At 44.2% G+C, this 8858-nt stretch overlaps 2 protein-coding genes across 2 annotated transcripts; one reads left to right on the top strand and one right to left on the bottom strand.

Moving 5' to 3' along the window:
- The first annotated feature begins 1378 nt into the window (after positions 1-1378).
- On the top strand, positions 1379-2369 carry LOC110495583 (gamma-crystallin M2-like). The gene is made up of 3 exons (XM_021570909.2): positions 1379-1411; positions 1583-1825; positions 2041-2369. The coding sequence occupies exons 1-3, from the start codon at positions 1397-1399 to the stop codon at positions 2317-2319; spliced, it is 537 nt and encodes a 178-aa protein (XP_021426584.1). The 5' UTR covers positions 1379-1396; the 3' UTR covers positions 2320-2369.
- Positions 2370-5147: 2778 nt separating this feature from the next.
- Positions 5148-6332, bottom strand: LOC110495581 (gamma-crystallin B-like). The gene is made up of 3 exons (XM_021570905.2): positions 6266-6332; positions 5796-6038; positions 5148-5489 (listed from the first exon to the last, which is right to left on the bottom strand). Exons 1-3 carry the CDS (start codon positions 6272-6274, stop codon positions 5220-5222), a joined length of 522 nt encoding a protein of 173 aa, XP_021426580.2. The 5' UTR covers positions 6275-6332; the 3' UTR covers positions 5148-5219.
- Between the last annotated feature and the right edge of the window lie 2526 nt (positions 6333-8858).

Below are 8858 nucleotides of genomic sequence, written 5' to 3'. Positions count from 1 at the left end.
GGCTGTCATTGTAAATATGAATTGGTTCTTAACTGGCTTGGCTAGTTCAATAATAAAGGGTCTCCTGATTGCCTTTTTCACACAATTAATACATTGGTTAAATAAAATAATACATGATTTATTATTCATTTATAGGGGACAATGCACATGAATCAACATCAATATTACAATAATGCCACATCCATGTAAATGTGCCGGGGTTAGCCAAAAGATCATGTGCACCCGTAGTCCCAGGACAGCCAAGGACAATTACACAGTCACAATACACATACTCACTAAAACAATACAACATACCAATACATCACATCCAATAATATATCATTCTAACAACAACAACAACACTATCATCAACTGTCGTCCTACATATGAGGAACCACAGATAACTCATGTGTAGAGCTTTGGGTAGATTTGAACCATCAGTTATCCTGATGTTCCTGATGGTTTTTCCTAGATGCTTGGCTACTGCTACTGCTGTTACACAACACTGACATGATGCTGCCTCTGTGACTGACTGACTGGCATTCGAATCCGGGTCCCCCTGCGCACCACAAAGACTGTATTAGCCCACTGAGCTAAAGCCTTTAGTTCGGGGAGCTAACGCAAGTCTTCAGGTCTCCGACAAGGTTACTCATCACGTAACCGTTCACTGACCATCGGTATCACATTGACGTGTATTTTAAAATCCGGATCAGTATGAAAATTAAGTATTTCCTCTCAAAGTGAATTACCACAGTTGTTTACTTGCTTTTTTTTCTTGCTAATGACACCATGGCAACATTGTTGTCCATTATGTATGTAAACATGATATATGATTACATACATGCATATTCATATAGTCAGATATTTTTGTTCGCCCACAAAACACAGACCTTTAAGTATAGAACAGAACAATGAATGTATGGGGCCAAACAACAGTTCATCACATCATTTACAGTAACGTCAGCGTTTTCAGAGTGCATGCCTACATCTAGAAATAAGAAACATATTCTGTGGCTCATTCTCACGGACTCAATCCCAGAAAGGCATTTTATAAGCTGTAACATTTGCATAATTGTGCATAAAAGGACACAATTGAAATTGACGGTGTTTGTGAATTACAATGATATGCTAAATGTCTGGTTGAGTTGTTTTGCTGATGCCAAGCCCAGCCACGCACCGGATCTCCAGTAGACAGTAGTGTTTTCTGACAATAGTGATGAACGTGTGAAAACTGGCTAACAACAATAACTCGCCACACAATAAGGCATGGCTATACATAAACAGATTTGTGTGCTAACTCCAGATCACCATTTGAATGACAATACTTTATGCTGCGCAATCACACAGCTGCTTTTTATAAAAGGACAGAGGCACAGAAAGAGTGACCATTGACTGTCTATCTGCCCCTCACGCAACCATGACAATGGGAAAGGTAAGTCAGGCACCCACCTGCATTCATACGACTGGTTTTATAGTAGAACTGGAAAAAAACATCAAACATTTCGTTTTTTGTCCACCATATAATGACCAAAACATACATCAGTTCAGTAGATGTAAGATACATTTTTTTTATGCTTTCAAATGTTTACACTCCCCTTTGCAGATCATCTTCTATGAGGACAGGAATTTCCAGGGTCGGCACCATGAGTGCATGAGCGACTGTGCCGACCTGCACTCCTACTTCAACCGCTGCAACTCCATCAAGGTGGAGAGCGGCATGTTCATGGTCTACGAGAGGCCCAACTACACTGGCCACCAGTACTTCCTGAGGAGGGGAGAGTACAATGACAACCAGCGCATGATTGGCATCAACGACTGTATCAGGTCCTGCCGCATGATCCCCATGGTAAACCCAGTGTAGATGCCTCAAACACAGCTCATCACTAGACCCATCTCACATTGCAATGTGTTTTTATAGAAGAGCACCAATGAAAACCTCTTGATGTTCCTCAAGGCTCCGTTTCGGCCCCACCTATTTTGCTGTGTTGTCTTGTTAATAATTGACCTCTAATTTGTAGTAATGTAAAAACCCAATATGACCTCTATTTCATCGTCCTGTAGCACCGCGGCTCCTACAGGATGAGGCTGTACGATCGCCCCGACATGAGTGGCCAGATGCAGGAGCTGAACGACGACTGTCCCAATGTCCAGGACCGCTTCCGCATGTCCGACATCAACTCCTGCAACGTGATGGACGGCCACTGGCTCATGTACGACCAGCCCAACTACAAGGGCAGACAGTACTACCTGAAGCCTGGCGAGTATCGCAGACCCAGCGACTGGGGTGGCCTGAGCCCCAGGATCGGATCCCTCCGACGGATCTCTGACTCCAACAACTAAAAGTTCTATGTTCCATTTCTGTTCTCAATAAAGCTGCATGTTCAACCAAACAGTATGTCTCCAAACAGTATGTTCAACCAAACAGTATGTTCAACCAAACAGTATGTTCAACCAAACAGCATGTTCAACCAAACAGTATGTTCAACCAAACAGCATGTCTCCAAACAGTATGTTCAACCAAACAGTATGTTCAACCAAACAGTATGTTCAACCAAACAGCATGTTCAACCAAACAGTATGTTCAACCAAACAGTGTGTGTCTCCAAACAGTATGTCTCCAAACAGTGTGTGTCTCCAAACAGTATGTCTCCAAACAGTGTGTGTCTCCAAACAGTATGTTCAACCAAACAGTATGTGTCTCCAAACAGTATGTGTCTCCAAACAGTGAATCACTTGTGCAGGTGCTTCTAGAACCATCCACAGAACACAAAGGGATTTGTGTTCAATATTTAGTGTTACAGTATCATGCACTTTAACAGCATTATATAACAATAAATGTATGCATATGCATGGTAGAGTACGCTGGTAGTTCCTATAGGAGGACGGGCTACGCTGGTGGGAGGAACTATAGGAGGATGGGCTACGCTGGTGGGAGGAACTATAGGAGGATGGGCTACGCTGGTGGGAGGAACTATAGGAGGACGGGCTACGCTGGTGGGAGGAACTATAGGAGGATGGGCTACGCTGGTGGGAGGAACTATAGGAGGACGGGCTACGCTGGTGGGAGGAACTATAGGAGGACGGGCTACGCTGGTGGGAGGAACTATAGGAGGACGGGCTACGGTGGTGGGAGGAACTATAGGAGGACGGGCTACGCTGGTGGGAGGAACTATAGGAGGACGGGCTACGCTGGTGGGAGGAACTATAGGAGGACGGGCTACGCTGGTGGGAGGAACTATAGGAGGACGGGCTACGCTGGTGGGAGGAACTATAGGAGGACGGGCTACGCTGGTGGGAGGAACTATAGGAGGACGGGCTACGCTGGTGGGAGGAACTATAGGAGGACGGGCTACGCTGGTGGGAGGAACTATAGGAGGACGGGCTACGCTGGTGGGAGGAACTATAGGAGGACGGGCTACGCTGGTGGGAGGAACTATAGGAGGACGGGCTACGCTGGTGGGAGGAACTATAGGAGGACGGGCTACGCTGGTGGGAGGAACTATAGGAGGACGGGCTACGCTGGTGGGAGGAACTATAGGAGGACGGGCTACGCTGGTGGGAGGAACTATAGGAGGACGGGCTACGCTGGTGGGAGGAACTATAGGAGGACGGGCTACGCTGGTGGGAGGAACTATAGGAGGATGGGCTACGCTGGTGGGAGGAACTATAGGAGGACGGGCTACGCTGGTGGGAGGAACTATAGGAGGACGGGCTACGCTGGTGGGAGGAACTATAGGAGGACGGGCTACGCTGGTGGGAGGAACTATAGGAGGACGGGCTACGCTGGTGGGAGGAACTATAGGAGGACGGGCTACGCTGGTGGGAGGAACTATAGGAGGACGGGCTACGCTGGTGGGAGGAACTATAGGAGGACGGGCTACGCTGGTGGGAGGAACTATAGGAGGATGGGCTACGCTGGTGGGAGGAACTATAGGAGGACGGGCTACGCTGGTGGGAGGAACTATAGGAGGATGGGCTACGCTGGTGGGAGGAACTATAGGAGGACGGGCTAAGCTGGTGGGAGGAACTATAGGAGGACGGGCTACGCTGGTGGGAGGAACTATAGGAGGACGGGCTACGCTGGTGGGAGGAACTATAGGAGGACGGGCTACGCTGGTGGGAGGAACTATAGGAGGACGGGCTACGCTGGTGGGAGGAACTATAGGAGGACGGGCTACGCTGGTGGGAGGAACTATAGGAGGATGGGCTACGCTGGTGGGAGGAACTATAGGAGGATGGGCTACGCTGGTGGGAGGAACTATAGGAGGACGGGCTACGCTGGTGGGAGGAACTATAGGAGGACGGGCTACGCTGGTGGGAGGAACTATAGGAGGACGGGCTCATCATAATGGCTGGAATGGAAGCAATGGAACGGCTTAAAACACACTGTTTTCATGTGTTTGATACTATTCCAATGATTCCATTCAAGCCATTACAACATGGAAGACGGTTCAAAAATACAACGTTAACATCATCAGATGCACTTTGTCATGTTACAATGTTGCAATATAATCCATTCCCATTCTGTAACTCAAGTTCTTCAATCAACAGTGCTGACTATGAGTTGCCCAGACATTTCCCTATTGTATCATGAATGAAAATATTAGCAGATTCTGCTGAGTACAGATGTAGGATCTTAATTTGAGCCAGTTTGCTACAGCAGGAAAATAATCCTGCAGCAACAGGAAATGTGAATTATTATGTGGATTATAATTAATGGGATTGGGGTTGATACATTTTTCGTAAGGGATAACCACGTCTGAAATGTCAAAGTGGTAATGACAAACTTCAAAAGCCTTTTTTAATGCATTGCAGGAAAGTTCACCAGAAACAGGGTGATCAAATTAGGATCCTACATCTGTAACACATTACACAAATGAGTGCAAAGCAAAATATGTAAGGTATTCATTTCATATAATTCTCAAATTGTCATGAACAGCCTGTTCATGACAATAACCAATAAATACGAATATTTGATGTGAGATATTTAGGGTACACACATGGTCTATTCTAGGTCGATTCACTCCACAGTTTCACTCAGCAAACCACGGTAATATGGGAGTTAATTCATAGGAAAACCTTTTAAAAGTTCAACCAACCTAACAGATACGTTTGCATATTCATTATTTCTCTGTGGTTTAAAATACAAAAGGCAGGAAAAAAGGCTCTAATGTGTGGATGGATTTATTTCAACATGATTTCCCGTTGGTCATTGATTCAAGAGTCATACATTCAGCTTCTTACATATCAATACGTCTGATGGAACCCACTCTGGCGCTCATGCTTCCCCACTCGTTGTATCTCCTGTACTCTCCCGGGGTCAGCAGGTACTGGCGCCCCCTGTAGTTGGGGTGCTCATACAAAAGCCAGGAGCCCTCCATCACATTGCAAGAGTAGACGTCATTGTAATGGAAGCGCTCGTAGAGGTTGGGGCAGTCGTCCGTCAACTCCGTCATCTGTCCTCCGAACTCGGAGCGCTCGAAGATTCTCATACGGTGAGATCCCTGATGCTGTGGATACAGAGAGGAATGTTATTGGGATGATACTCATGTGTAACCATCTCAGAAAAATATGTGGTAGACTACGTCCAACCTCAGTCAGTGGAGGCTGATGGAGGGAGAAATGGGAAGGATAATAAGCCTGTCCTCCCCATTTCTTTCTCCACCAGCCTCCACTGCTCAGAATCCAGCAGTTGATTTCCTGTAGTTTTGGGATCAAACTATAAAGGTCCAGAAGTCCCTGTAATACTTTAGAATCCCTCCAATACTTCAGAGTTAACGGGATCTCTTTAACCTCTTCCTTAATTCGTCTCTTACCTGGGGGATCATGCGGCAGGACCTGACGCAGTCATTGAAGCCCATCCAACGCTGGTAGTCGGAGAACTCGCCTTCCTTCAGGAAGTACTGATAGCCCATGTAGCTGGGCCTCTCGTACACCATCCAGTTGCCGCTCTCCACCTTGATGGAGTTGCAGCGGCTGAAGTGGGCATGTAGGTCAGAGCATTCTCCACCGCACTCATAAGAGTGACCCTGGAAGTTTCTGTCTTCGTAGAAAATGATCTAAAAAACAGATCAATTGAGGTGTTTTATTGTGTAAGACCAGATCTCTTCCCCAGCAGTAAGCCCCAAGATTTAGAATTATTTTGTAATATTGTACAGACTAAAATTCCTGATCAGAGGCACACATTACCTTTAATGAATCTCATCCCCTTTTATTGATTTCGGTAGAATAATCTATGGAGGAATGCAGAGGCACAACATATGCATAGCATAAAAACCAGCCTTACCTTTCCCATTGCGAAGGTTAACTTTGGTCTCACTGGCACTCAGCAAGGGTTGGGAGGTGCGTCCTCTCTTTATAATCCATGGATCAACGGCAGTATTGTCATGTAAATAGTTGGACTTTTAACATGTCAGCGTTTTTTTCCGCCAGAATGCTGTGAACACTGCAACGTATTTTTGTCTTAGGTGGTCAACACAGTAAGCATTTCTACTTTTCAACAAAGGCTTATTTTATTTAGGATGATTGTCATTTTAAAATGTCTTGTAGATGAGTGATCATCTCTTGACGATTACAACCATGTTGTTTTAGACTAGATTGTGTTTTGATATGAAGACTGGTGTAGAAATGGCAGACCAATCTGAGTAATACAAGTGTCCAGTTTTGTGTACCAACCCAGGTTAAAACATTATAGTAGTGATAATGATGTTTTCCTATATGTACCCCATCACATTTTATAGAAAACAAAGTACACAGTACATTTGGAGGGGGGAGTTCTTTATTTAAAAAATTGAAACATCTCCATGTCACCAATCTTCCTCTTGGCTCTCTGAAGGGAAAACTTGATGGCATGGATTTAACATAAAAACACTGTAAAACATATCATTGAATAATTCATCCAATGTCAAGTCATTACATTTGTTTATATAGTCAATGTGCCTTGAGATACTTACTCAGTTCCTCTACATTGTGACGTTTTGATAAAACCAAGAAAACGTAATACTCTAATTTAATGCTATAATTCAAGGCTGTTCAATTCTGGTCCTGGAGGGCCAAACCACTTCTGGGTTTCATCCTCTACTTCTAATCAGGGACTGATTTAGACCTGGGACACCAGGTGGGTGCAAATTAACTACCAGGTAGAAACAAAAACCAGAAGTGGTTTAGCCACACTAATTTAATATGTACAATAACTCTGTTTCTGTAATCATCTTTTGTAATGAATCACCTGGCAATGCCCATACTACTGTCATGACGTTGGCCTGGGGGTAGGTTTATGACAGTCATAAATACCTCTTCCCCCCTTTTTCCTCTCTCTACCCTACTGATGTTACATTTGCAAAACCCTTGGTTAACATAGAGATTCTGGGAAAATCAGGAGGTGGGGGGAAATTAACTATACTCTGGTAATCCGACCAATTGAACATATGCGCTGGTACTTAATGAATACGATGTCAGTTCGGTTGTCATCTGAGACATTCTCATCAATGATAAGATGACAAACTCTACAGTGGAAAGTCTACACATCAGAGTTATCGGATTCACATGGAATTGTTGTTCAATATAAATGTTTGAATATGAAATTATTTGTGATGGGATGAAATGTGATTTTAGCTTCTAAAATGTGAGATTTGGGTTTTCATAAGGTAGGGCTCTGCTCAATCAGTGGCCCGCCCCTGTGAAGGGACATGGGCTATAAAACTTTTCAAACACGCCCTCCTCTCCCTTCCTATATAAAGCCTTGACGACAATGTAACCTCCTGTTCCGAGGATGTGAGGACGACGGTCCGATGTCAGAATGGTTCAGATAATAACTACAGAACGAACCCAACATCAGCATGAGCTTTGGTTGCGAATGGTATGAACTTTGAACTCTTATTCACTTCAGAAGTGACACCTCCTAGCCGTTGAGTTAGCAACAGCAGCTGCAAATGCGGGTTAGGAAGGAACATACAGAGTATCCCGTTTACCACACAACGACGTTACTACAACGTATCCAATTTACCAGCAGAGACATTCTTCAAAGGAGAAAGGACTAGGTTGGGCAACACGAGCTTCCATCTATCACCAACCTACCGAAGCGCAGCTCAAAGTAAATATTTATTGCATTTTCCTTTTCCAAATGGGCGGTAACTTAGAATGCATAGGATACTGTATTTACGATAGCACAGCTTCGCCCTTTGTTCCTCAGTCTTCCCGCTCTTTCACTCAAACCCAGCCCCTTTTCTGTAACCAGCTGTCATATCTGTTCTGCCCGCTAGGGACGTTTTCCTTTATGACATAATTTGTAATCAAGTTATGATTAATTATGTGTATGTGTAATTCTGTGTGATTAGTTGGGTATTTAGCAAATAAATAATTAAACCCAATTTTGTATTGCTGATTCAACTTGTTAGCCAGGGTTTGTGCAGATAACCAAGAATTTGCAACTTTCAGTTGAGACTGAATTAAGGTGAGGATTAATATTGACTGCTATTGATGTAAAATATTACTAGGTCTTTAAGAGTTTTTTCGGAAGATAACAGCGCTATAAATATTATTTTGTGGTGCCCCGACTCTCTAGTTAATTACATTTACATGATTAGCTCAATCAGGTGATATTAATTACGGAGAAATTATTTTATAGAATAGCATGTCATATCACTTAATCCGGCATAGTCAAAGACACGACACTACCCACAATTATGCTTTAAATAGTGTCCCTGCTACATTAAATGTTAATCTCAGCAAAATGGAGGTATCAAAATAGTTGAAGCATTTGTACATACGTGAGGAATGCCACTGCAAGGCCGGCTAGGGTAAACAGTAGCTGGTGTTGGCCAAACAACAGCCCTTGCAGATCTGGGTCAGAGAGGAAAAGTAAACAACAGTCTTTGTAG

This window comes from Oncorhynchus mykiss, chromosome 18, assembly GCF_013265735.2.
Source record: "Oncorhynchus mykiss isolate Arlee chromosome 18, USDA_OmykA_1.1, whole genome shotgun sequence".
Taxonomy (NCBI): domain Eukaryota; kingdom Metazoa; phylum Chordata; class Actinopteri; order Salmoniformes; family Salmonidae; genus Oncorhynchus; species Oncorhynchus mykiss.
This window is presented reverse-complemented; position numbering and strand designations above follow the sequence as displayed.

Bases quoted from the DNA above. Each gene is read 5' to 3' on its own strand.
- LOC110495583 (XM_021570909.2), top strand. The intron at 1,826-2,040 runs GTAAACCCAGTG...ATCGTCCTGTAG, and splicing joins CCTGCCGCATGATCCCCATG to CACCGCGGCTCCTACAGGAT.
- LOC110495581 (XM_021570905.2), bottom strand. The intron at 5,490-5,795 runs GTAAGAGACGAA...CTGTATCCACAG, and splicing joins CCTGCCGCATGATCCCCCAG to CATCAGGGATCTCACCGTAT.